At 36.4% G+C, this 20850-nt stretch overlaps 1 protein-coding gene across 1 annotated transcript in view; it reads right to left on the reverse strand.

Moving 5' to 3' along the window:
- Positions 1–20850, reverse strand: part of Erc1 (ELKS/RAB6-interacting/CAST family member 1) — a 561464-nt gene that overhangs the window by 417459 nt on the left and 123155 nt on the right. The window contains exons 3-4 of the mRNA XM_004638944.3: positions 17784–18200; positions 1453–1527 (exon numbers count right to left, since the gene is read on the reverse strand). Coding sequence (XP_004639001.1) covers positions 1453–1527; positions 17784–18200 — 492 coding nt within the window. The remainder of the gene's footprint in view (positions 1–1452; positions 1528–17783; positions 18201–20850) is intronic.

The raw sequence follows: 20850 nt of genomic DNA on the forward strand, positions 1-20850 counted from the left end.
AATACTTTATTTCAAAGAATGGATAACACTGGTATTAAAATCACTACATTGTGGGGCACAGCAGCACATGTGTGTAATCTCAGTACTTGGGAGACTAAGATGAAAACTGTCTTGGGGTTGTGCCCAAATACACAGTGAGAGCCTATCTCAAAATAACCAAATAAAATCTAGCGAATTGCCCAAAAGGAATAACATGGCCTTATACTCACACTATTGTAGAATGTTTAATTTAGACAGATGCAAATTATCTATAAAGACCTCTTAACTATGTAAATTGTTCTTAAGGAAGAGAGAACAAGGCACAATTACAAGTTCCCCTGAGTTGGTGCACTGAGCTGCTGCTTTACAGTGAGGACTCCAGGTAGTCAGTCACCTTGGGTGGTCAGTTTTCTGGCATTTATTCAGTATCTTTTACCCCTCATTACTCTGGATTGCTAGATTTAATCTTATTGGTGTGCTCAACTTTTGTGTGCTCTGAAAATTAGCTTTATCATAAGCACATCTATGTCTATTTTAGAAAACTGGAAATAAAGAAAAAAATAAATGACTGTCAAATCTTTGGAGATTACTGTAACTACATAGGGTTAAAAAAAAAATCAATGGAAGTTTCTAGATTAAATCCAGCCTGTTCCCCATTGTGTCATTCTTTATCTTTTCTACAGTATGATTTTAGAAAGGCTGCATCTTTGATATGCTCTGTATATTATATCGGTTTATTTTTATTTTTTATTTATTTATTTATTTATTTATTTTTGCGGAACCGGGAATTGAACTCAGGCCCTTCTGCTTGCCAGGGAAGCGCTTATTCCACTGAGCTATCTCCCCAGCCTTTGTATATTACATTATATTGTTGTATTGTTTCACCTTTCCACCCTTTAGGTATGTTAAAATCAACATTAACATTTTAACTTTTAAAAAATAATAAAATAAATCTCAAGTACACACCTTTTAATATTCTGGGTGACAAAATGGTAACCAACATGAAGCACTTTGTCTGTACACTGAGGTTCCATGGATGTCCTTAGCAGTAGTATTGTATGCTGCCTTTAGTTGTAAACAGAACTGGGTACTTTTCATGGAATGTAATTTTACTTAAAAGAACAACTGGAAATATATGGTTATTGAGACCTGTTATTTGGCAGTTATCTTCCTAAAATAAAGGAATTGAACCTGCCACTTTAAGAAAGTTATGGGGTCCTAAGATCAAAAAGTTTAAGATTAGCTGATTTAACATTATTCAAAACAGCTCTTTTTGGTCTAATGTGCATCGTGATCTACAACTGAAAGGAAAGGAAACTGAAATTCCTTTAAGAGGTCATTTTTGCTAAGTCAGGATTTCCTCAGTCTCCCATAAGTGAAATATTATTACCAGCCATTTTATAAAACTGTAAGATGATTTAAAAATGAGAAGTAACTCAAAAGTGAAGAGTCCTTTATTAGATTCTCACTTACTTTCATCTCAATGACAGTTTGTAGAGCCTTTGTTTTGGCAGAATCTGGGGCATTCTCAAACCTCCGGTGCATCTCCTAGACAAGATAAGCAAAAGATAGTCAGTTAAGTGCCCAAGAGAATTACTTCAACATTATGAATATCTCACCTCTTTCTATGTAACCAACTCTGCCCTATGGGTCAGAGAATCCAGACTGCTGTTAGGGGTAATTCAACCATGCAGGGAGGAGGGCCCCTGACTCTGGATATCTAATTATTTAAAATTATTCCAAGGAGCCGGGGAGATGGCTCAGTAGAATAAGTGTTTGCCTGGCAAGTGCAAGGGCCTGATTTCAATCCCCAGTTCCACAATAAATAAAAAATAAATAAATAAATAAATAAATAAATAAAATTAAGAAATTATTCCCAAAAATGCAAGCTACTACAACAGCTGCAACTCCAGCACATCACCAGGTTGATGTGGCACTCTTTCACACAATTCCAGATTTTGTATTCAAAACTCCAAATGATCAAAAAAGGCATTTACAAGAGTTTTGTTTTTAAAAGGAGAAATAAAAGACATCACAACAAGCTTATACTTCAAAGTTATTGAAAGCATCTATGTTGACAACATCCTTTCCATAGTATCCACCCCCAGACTAACAAGCACTTGGTTACCTATGATGAAAATCTCTCTGGTGTGTCACAGGTAGCAAGAAAAAAGTAAGAATGCTTACTATATTTCCAAATGTTTAATATATTTCCTAAGTAATTCAGATTTAGAAAATGTCAGGAAAAAAATGTTTAAACCCAAATTTTAGTGAATTCAGGATAGGACGAAAGGATGTTAGGCTCTTCAAGGGTTAGTGGTGGTGGATGGCTATAATCCCAGGCTGAGGCAAGAGGATCTTTGGGAGTTAGAGACCAGCCTGGGCTACAAAGAGAGCTCAAGGCCAGTCTGAACTGCGTATGGAGACCCTGTCAAAAAAAAGGAGGTAGGGGTGGATGGGAGGGCCTTAACTCTGAAATTACCAGACCACTTCAGGTAATTTTCTGGTCAGAGTCCATGAATGTCTCTGAGTTAATTGATCAATACTTCCAAAGTACTCTGGGACTGCTCTTAGTGACCCCAAGGAATCCAGAGATAATTATTTCATCTGAAGTAAAACTTGTGCATACTACATATTTTCTGTTTCCCCTCTATAATACTGTCAACTACACAATAGGCAGGATTAGCTCCAAAGTGCCTATAGCAATACCTGCTCAATAGATACTTAAGAAATGAATGCAGAATAAATAATGTATGACCCCCAAACTTTAAAGAATTAGCTGAATATTGTGTCTTTTTTTTTTTTTTGTGGGACCAGGGATTGAACTCAGGCCTTTGCGCTCGCCAGAGAAGCACTTATTCCACTGAGCCATTTCCCCAGCCCCAATATTGTGTCTTTTAATCCTTTCTGACTCCTGCGCTGAACTGTGTATACCTCTTCTCATTTTTCATACAGTATGTTAAACCACTCTCCTTTGACACATTAGATTTTAAATAATTTTCTTCTCTAACGTATCAGATTATAAACTTTGCAAGGGTAGGAAACACATTGTATATTCCTCAGACATTGCCTGACACCTAAGCAACCATCAAAATTATTTCTCCGATTTGACTTGAAACTGTCTCACTGCTATTTATCAATAAAATTATGAAAAAAAAAAAAGAAAAAAGAAAAAAATATTTCTTCACATCCGTTCCTTTTTTTTTTTTTTTTACATGAAGGAATAAAGAAACGAATGAATAAAGGATCTGCCATTTTCCTTTTTAACCACTCTACACAGACCTCTCTAAAACATCAAATGAAGGCCCTCCTTGTTTGTAGAACTAATAGCTATTGCCAGTTTATGCCCTTTTTGAACTCTATCTAGTAACCAACTTTTAAAATAACATAAAGAGCAAACGTCTTTAAAATTTTAAACTAGCAGGGCCGGGGAGATGGCTCAGTGGAATAAGCGCTTCCCTGGCAAACGCAAGGGCCTCAGTTCACTGGTTCCACAAAAAAAAAAAAAAAAAATTAAACTACCTTCTCTTAAATAAGGTTTAGATGCTTGTTATGAGTGAGCTATGCCAATAACATAGACTAGACATCTAAATGTGTCTTTCCACAAAATCACAATTTACTAAATATAAAATTCATGAGCTACATCAATCTTATCAGCCTTATCTAGTTAATATCACAAGGTCACTCATAGCCAAAAAGCCAGGCAGGCAATCATTGGTTTTCTTTATTCCAATCTTAATTACTAATAGCTATTACACTTAAGTCGTACATAACATTTTATGTAATAATACACAGGTTACAGAATAGGAAAGGGTTATTATGGGTGGCTGCATGAAGAGGAAAAACTAGAAGCCCAAATAGAGTGTAAAAAGTTAATACACGTGGTTAGAAAAGATTAGAAACCAGCCAGCCAGCTGTGGCACACACTTGAAATCCAAGCATTTTGGAGGCCAAGGCAAGGGAGGATTGCTGTGAGTTCAAGGCCACATTCAGCAACAGAGGTCAAGGCAGCCTGAACTACATAGCAAGACCTTATCTCAAAAACAAAACAAAAGATTAGAAACCAGATAAACTTCCTGAAGAGGCAGACCAGTAAGTCTGGAATCCATGCACTGTCAAATAACAACTTGGAGAAGAAGAATAATACAATGGATCCTTGGGATACAGGAAGGATCTAAAGAGAAAACTGAGGCCCATTGAGAAAGTGAAGAGACAGACCTCCACACAGAAAAAGAAGGGTGTAACGTGCACTAGCCCCCACTTCTTTCCAGTTCCTTGCATGAAAAATGCAGTGAAGATGGGTTAATTCCAGAGCCCTGCAGGGAGGAAGGCAGTGGATTTTGTGTGCTACAACAGCTGATGAGTGACTAGAGTTGGATACCATACTAGGGAGGAGACAACTGAACCCAGGACTCAGAGCAGGCATCAGATGGCTTCATCTCAGGGTTCTCAGTGTTGAAATTCCACAGTGAGTTAGTGAAGAACAACTGCAGGAGACCTCCACAGACACAGCTGTGGCCAGGCCAGAGATATCCAGAGTACCACTGGCTGAACAACTCAGGCCCCAAGCCAGAGGCCAGGATCAGCCTACTTGTCTGTCGATCTGAAAGTGCCAGAATCAGCACTCTGACCATTACTGCCAGCTTCATGGGATTACCCAGCATAGACCTGGGCTCTGACTGCCTCTTTGGTTCACTAGCAACATTATAGTCATGCACTACATTGGACACAACCTTCATTCCCAGTTTCCTAAGAGTCGGGTATTCTTTGTTCTTCAACTTTGTTTTTCATCCCTCTCATTTCTTTTCTCTATTTTTTCCTCTGATCTCCTTTAAATTTTGTCCCCTTGGGGTAAAATCACTCCACTAAATGGATATTTATCATATAATTTTCTGATTTGTGCTAGATCTTATGTAACTACAAATCTTGTTCTGTGATTCAAAGTGACAATTGTTATCACAGTTTGTCATTTTCTAGTCTGTGTTTAAAACTGATGTTATTACTAATTATTCTACTTTAGCCAAGGTGACAAAGTTGTGATCAATTGCTTTTCCTTATATGTCAATATCTAGATTGCCTGGGAGTCATAAATAACACTATCCTCCAGTATCAAAGAATTGAGTGCTAGGCTGAATAAGCAGCAACTCTTCATCCCTAATACACTGAAAAGGCAGGATGTTGGCACAGACTCAAAAGTCAGCTATGCCTACGAGGCATCTTTGAAAAGTAGTCACTTCCATAAGAGGTCTCCACACTAGTAATAAGAAAACTACCTACCATAAGCAATGTACAAACATCAACACAGAAAATAAACAAATAGAAAATAAAAAAACTTGGGAACCAGGTAACTCACCCAAGGAAAATCAAGAAGGCATTGAGGTAGAAATAATAAAAAACAGCTCAGCTAAATTTTATGAAATGGTTCAGCAAAAAGTAACAAAATTGATCAAGAAGTCTCTTGACAAAAACAAAACAGATAATGAAAGAAATGACAATCATACTGAAGTAAATGATTAGTGAACCTAGAATAGCTACCAATTAAAAAAAAATAGAAGATCTTAAGACATGGAAACTATGAATGTCCAACATAGTTGTAATAGCTCAATTCCATAAAACAGATTCAAATAGAAATCTAGGGAATTAAAAATTCTACTGAAGCATACCCAGCAGGACCCACCAAAGTGAAGAGATAGTATCAGCTCTAAAAGACAGGGGTTGTGGTTAGCAATCAACGAATGACAAACCTCTGAAAAACAGCAAGGGACCAGAACAACAAAAAAAAAAAAAAAAAAGAAAAGGAAAAATCAACCCAATAGCCACTAGATGATGCAATGACTAATATAAGATTAACTGGAATCAATAAAAAAAATCAGAAGATAGCACAAAAAGAAACCTGCTCACAGAACAGCAAAAAAATTTCCAAGTATAGAAAAATAAAATGAGACACATATAAGGCATATTCAACTCCAAACAGTCATGATCAGAAAAAAACAACACCAAGACATATTACAATGAAGATTTCAGACATTCAACCAAGAACAGAAAAAAAAAAAAAAAAAAAAATTTTTGTATTTTTAGGGAAGGTCTACAGAGTGTTCAGGGTCTCACTACTAGATCAGAGTCACAGTGATCGCCTGTTTACAGCCTCCCAAGAGCTGGGATTACAGGCATGCGCCACCATGCCCAGTCTCCATCACGGTCCCGAGGGCGGGGCTAGCATGGCAGACCCGTGGATCAAACCCCTGCCCCCTGCGCCTGCTTGCAGGCACTTTAATCCTCTGAGCTATTTGGCCAGCCCTCAAGAACAGAATATTAAAGGTAACATTTTATACCATTAAAAGTATATAGGGGCTGGTGAGATGGCTCAGTGGTCTGAAGCACCTACTTAGAACAAGCGTAGCAAAGCACAGGGACCGCGGTTCAATCCCCCAGCACCACATGCCAGCCAGCCCCGCCCCCTGGTGGGCTGAGCTGGCCACACACACACAAAATAAATAAAAAAAAAATAAAAAAAAAAAAAAGTATATAAAGAAAAACCCACCAGAATCACAGCCCACTTCTCAATACAAATGCTTATGTGAAGGAGAGCTTGGAGTGGAAGATTTCAAGCCCTGAAAGAAAACGATCACCAACTCAGATTGATGTACCCTACAAAATTACTTTTCAAAATAAGATACTTCCATGATAAAGAACACCTAAAAAAATTGATGACCACCAAACTAGAACTAAAAAAAATCTGATCAAAAAAAAGATTAGAAAAAAGGGATGAGGACATAGCTCAGTAGAACAAGTGCCTGCCTGGCAAGTGCAGGGTCCTGAGTTCAATCCCCAGTACTGGGAGGGTGAGGGGGGGGGGAATTCTGATGGATATTGTAGAAAAAGACAACAATCTTTTTTTTTTTTTAGAACCGGGGATTGAACTCAGGTCCTTGCGCTTGCCAGAGAAGCACTTATTCCACTGAGCCATCCCCCCGGCCCCAAGACAACAATCTTAAGAATGCCAATAGAATGAATCCACTGGGAAAAGAAAGCAATTAAACAGAAAGGACAGAAAGGGAAACAACAATAAGAAAATAATATGTCAAGAATAACTCAATATCCTTGAGCTACAACCATCAATGTGAATGGTCTCAGTTCACAAAACAATAGCAGCAGGTTAGTAGAATGGATCAAGAAACAATAGCCAACAATATGCTACACACATTTAACTCAAAAAGAAATTCACAAAATGTGAGGCAAAGGAGAAAAACAGTACTCAATGCAACAGGAACCCAAAAACAAAAGCAAGAATAGTTATTCTTTTTGTAGACAAAATGGGTTATAAGTCAAGACACATCATAAGAGACAAAGAAGTCACTACATATTTGTTCAGGGAACAATCCAAGGGGACAAGATAATAATCATAAATATGTATGTACAAAAAACTGGCTCACCCACAACTATATACAGCAAACACTAATGGATATAAAAAAAATCAAATAAGCACTAATACAACTGTAATGGGGAAACATCAATAAACACTGTCACAAATAGATCAACTAGATAGACTATCAACAAATATAACAGCTAAATCAAGGAAGAAATAGACAGATTCCTTAATACAGATGAATAATCAAAGCTAAATCAAGAAGATGCAAAAAATCTCAAATAACCCAGTATCAGTCAATAAAACTGAAGATGTAATTTAAAAACTACCAACAAAGAAAAGTCCAGGCCTTGGTGTATTCACTGCTGAATTCTACAAGTACTTCAGAGAAGATCTAATGCCATTACTCCTAAACTCTTTAATGACATTGAAAAGGAAACAATACTCTCAAACTCATTCCTGAAAGCAACATCACCCTAATACCAAAACCATAGAAGAATCCAACCAAAAACAACAATCTCCTCAATGAGATAGATGCAAAACTCCTCGTAAGATACTGACAAACAGAATGCAACAAATCATCAGGAAGATTATACAAGCAGCATTCAGCCCAAGGATGCAAGGATGGTTCAACATATGTAAATCAGTGAATGTAATATACCACATTAACAGAACCAAGAACAACAGCTACATGATCTGCTCAAGACACAGAAAAAAAGCAAAGTTAAACAAAGTCTAACACCCATTCTCCAAAAACTACAGAAAATTGGAAAAGATGACCTTTACCTCAATCTGATAAAAGCCATCTACAACAAAAATAACAGCCCACATCATATTAAATGGTCAAAAACTGAAAGCTTTCACTCTAAAATCAAGAGCAAGAAAAAGATGCCCACTATCACTGTTCCTATTCATTATACTTCTGGAAACATTAGCCAGAACAATTACACAAGAGAAAGAAATAAAAGGAATATGAATAAGAAAGGAAGATCTTAAATTATCATTATTTACTGATTACATGATCCTCTACACAGAAGATCCCAAAGCTCCACCAAAAGACTCCTACATTTAATAACCAAATTTGGGAATGTAGTAGGACACAAAGTCAAAATCAATAGCAACTTCTGTAAATAAAAACAAACTCATCAAGAGAGAAATTAGAAACCATATCTTTTCACAGTAACATCAACAAAAATGAAATACTTAGGAATCAATCTAACAAAGGATGTAAAAGACCTTTACATTGAAAGATACAGTACTCTGAAAAAGGACATGAAAGAGGGTATCAGAAAATGGAACAAGGGGCCGGGGAGATGGCTCAGTGGAATAAGCGCTTCCCTGGCAAGTGCAAGGGCCTGAGTTCAATCCCTGGCTCTGCCAAAAAAAAAAAAAAAAGAAAAGAAAGAAAATGGAACGATATCCCTTGCTCTGGGACTGACAGAGCCAATGTAATGACAACAGCCACAGTTCCAAAGCTGTTACACAGATTTAATGTAATCCCAATCAAAATATTAATAGCATACCTTATAGAATTAGAGAAAATAATTCTAAAATTTATATAGAACCAGAAGAAATCTAAACAGCAGAAGCAATTCTGAACCAGGCTTTGTGGCGCACATCTATAATCCTACCATTCTAGAGGCTGAGGCAGCAGGACTGTTGCAAGTTCAAGACCAGCCAGGGCTACAAAGTGAGCTCAAAACCAGCCTGAACTGCATAGCAAGACAGATGTCTCAAAAAGAGAAAAGGAAAAACAATTCTGGGCAACAAAGGCAAGGCAGGGGCTATCATAATCTGCCATTTGCAGTTATACTACAAAGCTACTGTGACAAAAACAGCATGGTACTGGCAGAACAAAAAAAAAAAGATCTGAGGATCAATGCAACAGAACAGAATCTTGCGGAGGTAACTCTAAGCATACTCAGAATATGTTCTCTTTGATAAAGGGGCTGAATACCTTCACTGAAATAAAGATAGCCTCTTTAATAAATCATGCTGAGAAAACTGGTTTTCCACACACCAAAAATTGAACCTAGACCCATATCTCTCACCATGTATTAAACTAAAATCAAAATAATTTTAAAAAATCTAACTATAAAAACAAACAATTTGCTAAAGGATAGAACAGGTAAAACCCTCGAAGAAACTTGTGTAGGCAAGATACAAATTGGCTTCTTCCTGAAACCCACACTTGTATATGTCACTACTTTCCTAGAATCTTAATGTGTATATCTTATACATCTCACATTGTTAATATATCCAAAACCAAAATACTGCTTTCTCCCTTTAAGCTTGCTTTACCCATCTTATCTCCATTAATGATTATGTATCCACCCTGTTGGTAAGAGATCTTTTTAATTATCTCACAATTCTGATTTTCAACTAATTTCATCCAACTTTTCCTCGTGACATAATTTCAAATAAATCATTTTTAAATGTGCTACTTTATTATGAAATTATTGCATATTACAATTTCATTTTTAAATCCTAGCAAGCCTAAAACAAGATATAAAAACAGCCATTTGAATTAATTCAACCTGCATATTAAAGCATTCACAGGTATAAAGCTCTCCTAGTGAGACATGTGAAAAGCAATTACTCATAGCAAATTTCCATTAAGAGACCTGCACGTTAAAGCTAATTATGAACACATTTTGCAGTCAATGAGCTGATAAACTCTCCTTTTTACTGAGCACATCAAGCCTCTAACTCATGAACTGTTGAAGAGACTCTAAAAATAGAAGTGTAGTACTCAAATAATATAAGAATATACTATTTGCTCGTTTATGTTTGTGTCTGTTGGCCTGAATTTTTTTTCTTCTTTTCTTTCTTTTTTTTTTTTTTCAGAACCAGGGATTGAACTCAGGCCCTTGCACTTGCCAGGGAAGCGCTTATTCCACTGAGCCATCTCCCCGGCCCAGAAATTTTTCATTTAAAAAAAATTTTTGCTTTCTCTCATTAATTTACTAAAGAAATTAGTGATCTACAGTTAGAGGACAAGATAGTAGAAAAAAGTTAGGAACAAAATTCCATGTTTCTCCTTTTTTTAGTAGTTTCATTCTTTTTAAAAGTAAGCCAATTTTATTTACACACCTAAAAGCATTTGTGACTGAACATGGTGGCAAACCTATGGCAACACGCTGCAGCAGGCTGTTTGTTATCACTAAAAGTTCTAATAGTGTCACCACAACCAATCTAGAATTTGATTCTTTGAATTTTCAACCTTCAGCACCCTTGGGTAGAAGATACAAATGTTCATAAAGTCCTTTCCCAATTTCAATCCTTCACGCAAATTATGGATTTACTGTTTTCTCAGCACACAGAAAATGGAAATAAAGAACAAGGCAAGTAAATGAAAAGAATTCTCACAACTTTCTCAGTAACTTCACTCAGCATGATGAGCAGTATAGCACTTAACACTTCACTATCTCTAGTAACTACATCAATGTTAAGAAAACCGATCTTCTTGCCAATATGAAAATGAAGAACAATTAATACAACAAAAAAGAGAAATGCGGTATGTCTCTGTTGTCATTTTACAAAATTACTAAACAAGCTGAAACTTAGGGATTCCTATTACTTTTTGATTTCTCCTACTTACTATATACTGTATCTCTATTTTTTCTTCCCGTTCTTCTGTGCTTATGTCTTCCCACCACCAATAATAATAAAGAGAATTCCTGAGACATGCTACTTTGATTCATCATTCCCAGCCTACAACCTACAGTATTAGCATTTATTTTGGGGTTTGTTTTTTTTGGGGGGGGGCTGGTTCAGGATACCTTAAGGGCAGGTCTGGTAAGGCATGAGGATCTGGAGACCCAACCACAGCATCTTGAGCCAGACTGTTTTGTTTAAGCAGGCACTTAAACGATTGAGCTAATGGGCAGGCCCCCTGTATCAGCATTTTTAATCTAGAAGATTTCTGAAAACCCTAACAGATAGCCAGTACATTAACAAAGTTTGTTTATAAAAATGATATAAGGAACAAAAACTAGCAGGATAAAGTAATGCTTAAAATAAATTTGTATTTTGTTCATCACAAGAACATTTACTACATTTTTTTATTAACAGAAGCACAAACCAATTTGAAACTTATTACTGAACTGATCTGGCAGACAATGGTTGGTGGTCAAATGAACTGAAAACCAAAATCTTCATGGCCAACTTAGGTTTTTTCCTGCCAAAACACAAAGAATCAAACTTTAGGTCTCAACTCAAGTATGTAACACAATCACCTTTAAAACTTCTATGCCCAAGTCCTAAACATTAAAAGTGGACTGTAATTCATTATTTGTCCAGTAGATGTCCTCAATCTTCTATCAATCAAAAGAAAGGCACTAGAACAAAGTAATACAAAATCTAACAAGTAGTCAGACAATAGGGTAATTTCAGGACAAAGAGCAAATAAAATGTTTCATCGAAATTTTACTCCCTCCTCATTGCTGCATGAGGGTATTTACTTGCTATATAAAGAAGCATGTTCATAAAACTGTAATGAGTAATAACATAAACGTTACACAATACAAATACTATTTATGTTACAATATTCAATCAAATCTATGATGCCGGGCTGGTGAGATGGCTCAGTGGTCTAAAGCACCTACTTAGAACAAGCTTAGCAAAGGGACCTTAGCACAGGGACCGCGGTTCAATCCCCCAGCACCACACACCAGCCAGCCCCCCTGGCAGGCTGAGCAGGCCACACACACAAACACAAAAATAAATAAATAAATACATACATACATACATACACACACACACACACACACACACACACACACACACCAGGAAGGACATTTTAAATAAATAAATAAATAAAATAAAAAATTTAAAAAAGCTCTCAAAATGATTAAAAAAAAAATCTAAGATGCCACTAATTGTTAAGCCACAACATTGTTTTGTGTACTGGAATGATATGGGAAAAAATACCCCCAAATAAATTCCAACACAAAGCTTTATCATTACTGTTTTCTAAATAATGGCATTATTCCAAATATTCTTTACATATTTAAATATGTTTCCTTGATCAGGTTATGTATTTCTGTACCTATACCACACTTTTTTGTTGTTGTTGTTGTTGTTGTTGTATCATTTTCTTTTTAGGGTATACAGGGTGTTCAGGGTCTAACTACTAGATCGGACTCCTGGTGATCCGCCTGCTTACAGCCTCCCAAGAGCTGGGATTACAGGCACGCGCCACCACACCCAATCTCAAATGCCATTTCAGCGCAACCCCAGAGGCAGGGCCAGCATGGCAGGCCCAGGGATCAAACCCCTGGCCCTTGCACCTGCTTGCAGGCGCTTTAATTCGCTGAGCTATTTGGCCAGCCTCCACCACATATTTTATGTCACTGGTTTTTTTCCTCTCTCCCTTCTCCCACCCCTTCATTGTTTCCTTATAAAAGGTCTCACTATGCTGTACAGCTGGCCTTGAATTCATGATCAGCCTGCTTCAGTTTCTTGAAGCTAGGTGGAATTACAAGGATGCACCACATCCCATTCCAAAGGATTTTAAATATACATATTATGATTTGCTTAGGTAATTCTTGCATTGTGCTTGCATATAAAATCCAGTATCATGTGAAAACTTATGCCCATTTTTTCCATTACTATATTAATTAAATTCCCTTATTTAACAGCACTGCCTTGCACTTCCAAAATAATGTACATATTAATAGGTACAACCACTTTTCACATCTTCCTAACACATCTATGTCACTTGTGAATATAATGCTATTAGTATGAAATATCCATTTAAAATACATATTTACTGCGCTGTTATTTATTTAAACCATTTACTGTGCTGTTATTTATTTAAACCAAACTATTAAATAATCATTCAATTCCTATTTTATAAGAGCTTTTTTGGTCTGATTGTCAAAACGTATAACATTTTAACAAATGTGCTTAAAGACAGCTACCAAATAGTATGAGGGTCTCTTTTCCTTTCATCTATGACAAATCACAATTGTATATAATATACTGAGCAATCTTGGCATTCCTAAAATAAACAGCTTCTGGTAACATAGTATTATTTCAATGGTAATCCTATCTGCTAATACTTTATAACTTCTCTATCTAAACTTATAAGTAAACTTTGTTTGGAGGAGTGTTTTGTTGTTTGAAATGGGAGGGAGGTCCTCCTATATTACCTAGGTTGGTTTCTAAAGCCTGGACTCAAGTAATCCTCCATCTCAGCCTCCCAAGTAGATGGAACAATTATGTGCCACCTCACCCAGCTTGGACATTTTTGTGTTTTCACATACATCAGCATCTTTTACTCAGTGGTTATACTTACGGGGGGGGGGGGGAGGTCAGGAATACTATCCTTTCCATAAACTACAAATTTAAATATACGTAAACACATTTCAACTTACTCAACTAACATTTATTAACAAATATTGTGCAATTGTTAGGCACTAGCAATGTACAGTGATGTGCCCCCGAAGTTCTACATTGAAATTCTAAATCTCCAATGTGACAGTATTAAAAAATAAAGCCTTTGGGAACTAGGTTTGAAAGCTAGTGTCCTTATTGAAGGGGACTTAAAAGAGCTCTCTTGTCCTTTCCCACCATGTGGGACACAGTGAGAAGGATGGCTCTCTATGAACCACGAAGCAGGTCCTCCCAAACAGAGGTGTCTTTATCTTGGACTTTCCAGCCTCTAGGACCAGGAGAAACAAATAATTGCCATATAAGCTACCTGAATCTACAGTATTTTTGTTATAGCAATCCAAACAGGAAGTATATATCTTTGATGCAAAAAAATTAAGTTAATAATAAATATACATGTAAGTATACTACACTATAGTCAAACCACCTACAAACACATACAAAACAAGACAAGGAAAACTTCACATATCTGAAATATGAGCTCAGTATTGAACATGAGTAGAAGAAACACAAAGGAAAATAAGCATTGCCAACATATTTTTCCCGGAAGCAATCATTTCCACTTGACCATCAAATAATAATTTTATGAGGGTTCAGTGGCATAAGTACCTGCCTAGCAAGTGCAAGGTCTTGAATTGGACCCCCGGTACAAAAAAAAAAAAAAAAAATGCAGCAGAACTATAGTTTCTATAAAATGATGCCACATTACTAAAAGCAAGTTGCAATGTCTATTGGTACAAGGCCTTTACTTGTTCCCACACCATACCTATAAGTAACATTCAATATTTGTACAACTTCTTGATCATAAAGATAAGTCAGAAAGCTGGGTGGGGGCACAAATCTGTAATACCAGCACTTAGCACTCTGAGGCCGGAAGATATAAATTCACTGCCAGCTTGGAATACAGTGAGTTCAAGGCCAACCTGCACTATACAGGAAGACTCTTAACCCAGAACAAACCAAAAAATAAAATTAGTCTGAGATGTTTTTATACTTTTTAAAATTTCATCGTATTTCTTATTGTTTTCTGCCAGAATAACACTGATTTTTTAGTTATTCAGCATTCAACTCCGAAACACCTTTAAAAAAAAAAAAAAAAAGCCACTAATCCCAGCACTAGGGGCAGAAGGATGGCCTTGAACTCAAGGCCTCAGCTTGCTAGTGAGCTCAAGGCCAGCCTAAATTGCATGAGGGCTGGCCTGATAGCTCAGTAGATTAAAGCCCCTACCTAGGGAGAGCACACCGGCCAGGGTTCAATCCCCAGCCTGCGGTGCTGACCCTGCCCAAGGGGCACACTAAGACTGAGATTGAAACGGGGCATGGTGGCACACACCTGTAATCCCAACACTTGGGAGGCTGAAAACAGGAGACTCACTACAAGTCTAGTGGAACCCTGTAGAACCTGTCCTAAATACAGAAAAATAAATAAACAAACTACATAATGAGACCCTGTCTCAGGAAAGGGGAAGGGGCAGGGGAGAAGAAGAGAGGGGAAGGAAAGGGAGGGAAGGAGGAGAGGCAGAAGGGAGGAAAAGAAAAGAAAGCACTGGTTGAAATACTGTATCAACAGAAGCAGCAAAAATTTAACAAATTTCATCAAAATGCTGTTATAGCTTTCATGTTACACAATCTCTTACTTTTTAGGTGTTTTGTTTTTTAAGACAAGTTATCACTATGCAGCACAGGCTGGCTTTGAACTCACATTTATACTGCCTCAACCTGCTAGGTGCTGGGATTATAGGTGTACGCCACACCATGCCCGGCTATGTGATTTTTGAGATTATCAGAAATTCTCTAGCAATGATCTTTGGTCATATTCTAGTTTATCTTATTAAAATATAAAGCATTAAAATAAACTGAAAGAAACTTAGGGTGTGCCTGTAATACTGTATTCGACAGAAAACTTTCTGAAATAGTTCATTCTTTTATTTTGAAGAGTAACACATACATAGCTGAGGTTAATCATACAAATACACTATATGTTGATGGACAAAGAAAGTGGCACAGCTACTCTGAGAATGAACTTAAAGTTCTGAAAATATGCACACTGTTAAATTTCTTTGTAGGAATTCAAGAAAAAAAAATAATACACACATATATACTTAAGAAAAAGCACAACATAGTTTTATAATATTAATAGTGGTTAAAATGTTAATAGGGGTCAAAATGTTCAATTAAAGATGTAAATATAATGGGATAGTATAAAGTCATCAGCAATTACTAAAATCTATAAGTGCTCACGGAGAAAGATGGTCAAGGCAAATTATGAAGAAAAGCAGATGACATCACATTATACACAGCTGCACCACTGAACACAGTAACCACCTGCTACAAGTACACAAACTGATCTTTAATAAATTAGTTATATGTAACAAATTTAAATAAATGTATTTCCTCAGTCCCACAAGACATATTTCAACTGCTCAAAAGCTACATGTAGTTGGACATGGTAGTCTGGAAGACTATGGCAGGAAAGACTACAAATCTGAAACCAGCCTGGGAAATTTAATAACTTAGTGGGACTCTGCTCAAAATAAAACAATTTTTAAAGGGAAGGAAAGGGAGGGGATATAACAATGTGAAGGCTTTGGGTTCAATTCCTAGGAACACCCCCACACACTCCCCACACACACCCCACAGCCACGTATGGCTAGTGGCTACTGTATCTGATATGGCAGATACAGAACATGACCACTGTTAAAGAAAGTAATAGTGAATAGTACTGACACTTAATATGCTATAATCTCAAAAGCAAGAAACATAATGAAAGAACATATAAATAAAAATGATTACAAATACTGACATAACATAAAAGCTAATAATAACTAGTACTACATAATGGTACGTTGGGTTTTGTTTTTGTTAATACATTTCCTATGTTTACAGTGAACAAGTATAATGGATTTCCTGTGTAGTAAAAGCATGTTTTTAAAAAATTCTTCAAAAACAAAATTACCCCAGCTATAAATAAACATTCCAGTTTTTTTTAAACAAAAAAATGATGGATCAAGCTACAAACTTATGAATATTTTTACCAAGTATTGTTTTATGGCATTGGAAAAATTTTTTAAATTGCCTTCCTCACAATTTTTTTAGAGAGTATTCAGACTCATGGTAACAGTTGTGAGGCACTGGTGGTTCAATGGTAGAGTTCTTGCCTCCCATACTAACATCATTTGGGGATTTTTCCCTATATCTTAAGTGTGATCACTTAGAAAAGCTACTACATCTGTAACCCTGTGTGCTGAAAGACAATACAGACCAAAATGGTAGCAATGGGATATGGTATAAATAATTGTTTTGGAGTCAGATTAACATGAACTAAAATTGCTATGCTCCCATATTTATTAGTAAAAATACAAGTTTTTCCATTTTAAAAAAAATAAATAAATAAAAAATAAAAAAATAAAATGCTACAATATTTTGAGAAAAAAAAAAAATAGAAAAGCTACTACAGCTATTTAGTCCAATGTAGGATAAATTCTCTCTTTGTATCCTTTAAATGAAGCAATCATACAACAGAGGCCAGCTACAAACCAATTTTGTTCTACAATAATGAGGCTCTACATCATCCTTTCAGCTGTGCCTACTGAGCAGCAAATGATTTTCATCATACATCTTTTATAGCAGGGCAACAGTTCCATGGAAACCACAGGGCTAACATCCATTACTGTATACACATAATGGACTTTAAATATGTAAACTAAGATAATAGCTTACTTCATTAATATTTTAGAACTGAGTAGAGTTAGCTACCCCAATTCTGGTTTTGTTGTGTTGTCTCTATGAATGAATCTAGAGGTGATTAACAAATCAAGAAAACTCTGTGCCTAGAACTCTATCAACAAACGGACCTCCAGAAATCAGTATACCCCAAGGATGCAAGAAGTCTGGGATCCAGGAGGTTATTTTGTTAATCAATGAACAAAGGAAAAAATGTTCATCTAGTAGCAGAGTAAAGCACATAAATTTTCAGGCCAAGGTGCTGATTAACAAGTGAAAAGGACAGCAAATAGTAGGAACTAAAAAAGTGATCACTCACCTCTCTCAGCATATTGTTCTCTTTTTCCTTCTGCTCCAACAGGCTTTCCAGGTGGTGGACATGCATCTCTGCCTCTGCCAGCCGTCTCGTTCTCTCATGGTCTTCCTCCGTAGCTTTGGCAGAAAGTCCTTTGCTCTGCAACATTTCCAGAAGTTTCTTAATGGACTCATCCCGAGCATTCAGGGTTTGTTTCTGAGTTTCAATGCGCAGCTCCATTTCCTCCAGAGTCTTCCGCAGAAGGAACAGCTCTTTGGCCTGCCGCTCATGCTCAGCATGTAGCCTCTGGAAGTTCTCCTCCGTCAACTCTGTGACACAAGGTTCACCAGTCCTACTGCTAGTATCTTGCTGAAACAACTGATTGAGGTCCCTCTGGATCCGTAATTCATCCTGAAGAGCCTGGATCGTCATCTGCATGTGCTAGAGGCAGATGAAAAGAAAAATCCCAAATCAGCTTTCCTCTTCAAAGACAGACCAGCTGTCCTCCTCAGGAGAAGCTAAAAACAGCTAGAAAAGCTCTCAAATCTGCAGCCAGCAAACTAGGATTCACCTTATTCTATTTTATAGTTTCTTAAAATATGGTTGAGATGATCTACAAAACTGTCATTAATTTAACTTATCCTTATTCCTAACAAGCAAGGAAGGTATGCAGTTCCTCAATTAGCACAGCCATGATGAAATAAAGACACTATACTGCCAGGGATATAGCTCAGCCTAACAAGTGCAAGGTCTCAAGTTTCAATTCCTGGTACAAGAAAGAAAGAAAAAAGGAAAGAAGGGGAGAGAGAGAGGGAGGAAGGGAAGGAGGGAGGGAGGAAGGAAGGAAGGAAAAAAGGAAGGATGGATGGACAGACGGACACTGTTCAAAATTAACAGAAGGAAAAAAAAAATTAACAGAAGGTATTATGTAGGAACTAAAGGTGTAGAGAGGGAAAAGTCAGATGAAATGTACAGGAATATGAACACATCATTCAAATAACTTCACAAAATAAAGGACATTAAAAAATGACTAGATATTAACATTCAAGATATGGACTGTGCCGAGCAATTTATAAATATTAACTCACCGAATCCTCAATATGGCATACATTTTTTTCAAAATTATGATAGTAAAACTTAATGTGAACTCCATCCTCCATACAAATTTTAAGTGTACAATACAATATTATTGACCTTAGGTACAGTTTTGTTGCTTTTTATAGGTTTTCTTTTTTTTGAGAGGGAGCGGGTATCAGAAATTGAGCTCAGGACCTCACACTTGCCAGACAGATTCTGTGACACTGAGCCATATCCCAAGCCCTACATACAGTTTTGTACAACAGGTTTCTATAGTTCACTAAGCTTGCTTATTGGAAAATCTAAGTCTAATTAAACAGTAACTCTCCATTCCTCCCTTCCTAGGAAGCACCATTAGATTCCTTGATTCTTAAAGTTGATTACTTTAGAAAATATATTAAATTAATTTTACTGATAAGAACACTAGGCTTAAGAAGGCTTAAATAAGTTGTTCGAGATCAGTGATAAAACTGGCAAACAAATCAAGCAATCCTCATGAGCCACTGAAACTACTAGCATACAAAGATAGCAAAATAACTTGATGCTTATAAAATTCTGAGTTTTCATACAAATTGAAATACAGGTGAGTAATTAAATGAAGATGGTGATGAAATCAAATGAAATACTTGGGAAGGTGTACCTTCACTTGTAGCCCTCATGAAGATACATGATCTTTTAATCTGAATTATTCCAGCATATTACACAAAGAATTCCAAAAGGCTGATATAACAAGAATCTTATTTTTATGAACACAAACACAATAATAAAAGATTATTTCTTATATTTAACCACAGCAGTGTGCCAACTATCCCTTATACTTACTATGATAGTGTACCACAGTGCAAAGAATACGAAACTCAAATCAGAAGACCAGTTTAGGTCTCAACATTCAGAGTGACCGACTATGAAATTTGGACATAGAACAAAACTTTCTGGATTTCTTATCCCCTTATTACAAATACCTGTACTACCCTTTCACAAACTTGATAATGTCATGGAAATCTTTGTGGACTATGCTTCAAACTACACATTGCTTAAAATGTCTGGCTGACTACAGACAGCAAATTTTTGGCAAAATTTTTAGCAGACTAAGTAAATACCTCAAAGAAATTATCTGGCAAGTGCACAAAAATGTAAATAAAAATATACTCATTTATAGTAAAGACAAAATTAGAATCTAACATTAATGATAGGCTGAAAAATATACAACTTAACACTATACATAAATACCAATATAAATACAGACTTAAAAAAACTATGGTTACAGTACACTATTTATAAATACAAAAAATTACATAATAGTAAATACTGAATGATCACAATTCTCATATTAACAAGTATACATGCAAAGAAAAAAGTCTGAAAGGCTGTCCCTAGGTATGTGTGGCTTTTGATTTTTGTTATTCTTTTTGTGTGTGGTCTAAATCTCCAACAGTAGGCAGATAATACTTGAAAAAAAGATTTGCTTTTATCTGAAACAAAAAGACCAAGCTTTAGAGAAGCCTACTTAGATCATTATTTAATTTGCTGTCACTTTTGTAGAAAAGGAGGTGTACCGGTTAGGTTTTCATTGCTGGGACCAAATATCTGACATGCACAACTTAAAAGTGAAAAGTCTTTATTTTCCCCTGACAGTTTCAGAGGTTTTAGTACAAGCTCACGTGGTGTCAAGGCAGAAACATCATGACAGACAGGCATCAGGGAGAAAAGCTGCCTACCTCATGGCACCAGGAAGCAGGGAGAGAAATCCAAGAAGACATGATCTTTAAAAAAAAGCATCTTCAGTAATCTACTTCCTACAAATATGCCCACACAGCCCATTCACCTAATGAACTCATCAATGATTTATTCAATAATCAGGAAGAACTCTCATGATTAAATCATCTTCTAGGGCACACCTATCAACACTGCTATACTGGGGATCAAGCTCCTAACACATAAGCGTTGAGAGGACATTTCATGTTTAAACCATAACAGGAGCAAATTGTAAATTATAATTTACTATTTTAAAAAA

The sequence above is a fragment of the Octodon degus genome, unplaced genomic scaffold (genome assembly GCF_000260255.1).
Source record: "Octodon degus isolate 3935 unplaced genomic scaffold, OctDeg1.0 scaffold00104, whole genome shotgun sequence".
Classification (NCBI taxonomy): domain Eukaryota; kingdom Metazoa; phylum Chordata; class Mammalia; order Rodentia; family Octodontidae; genus Octodon; species Octodon degus.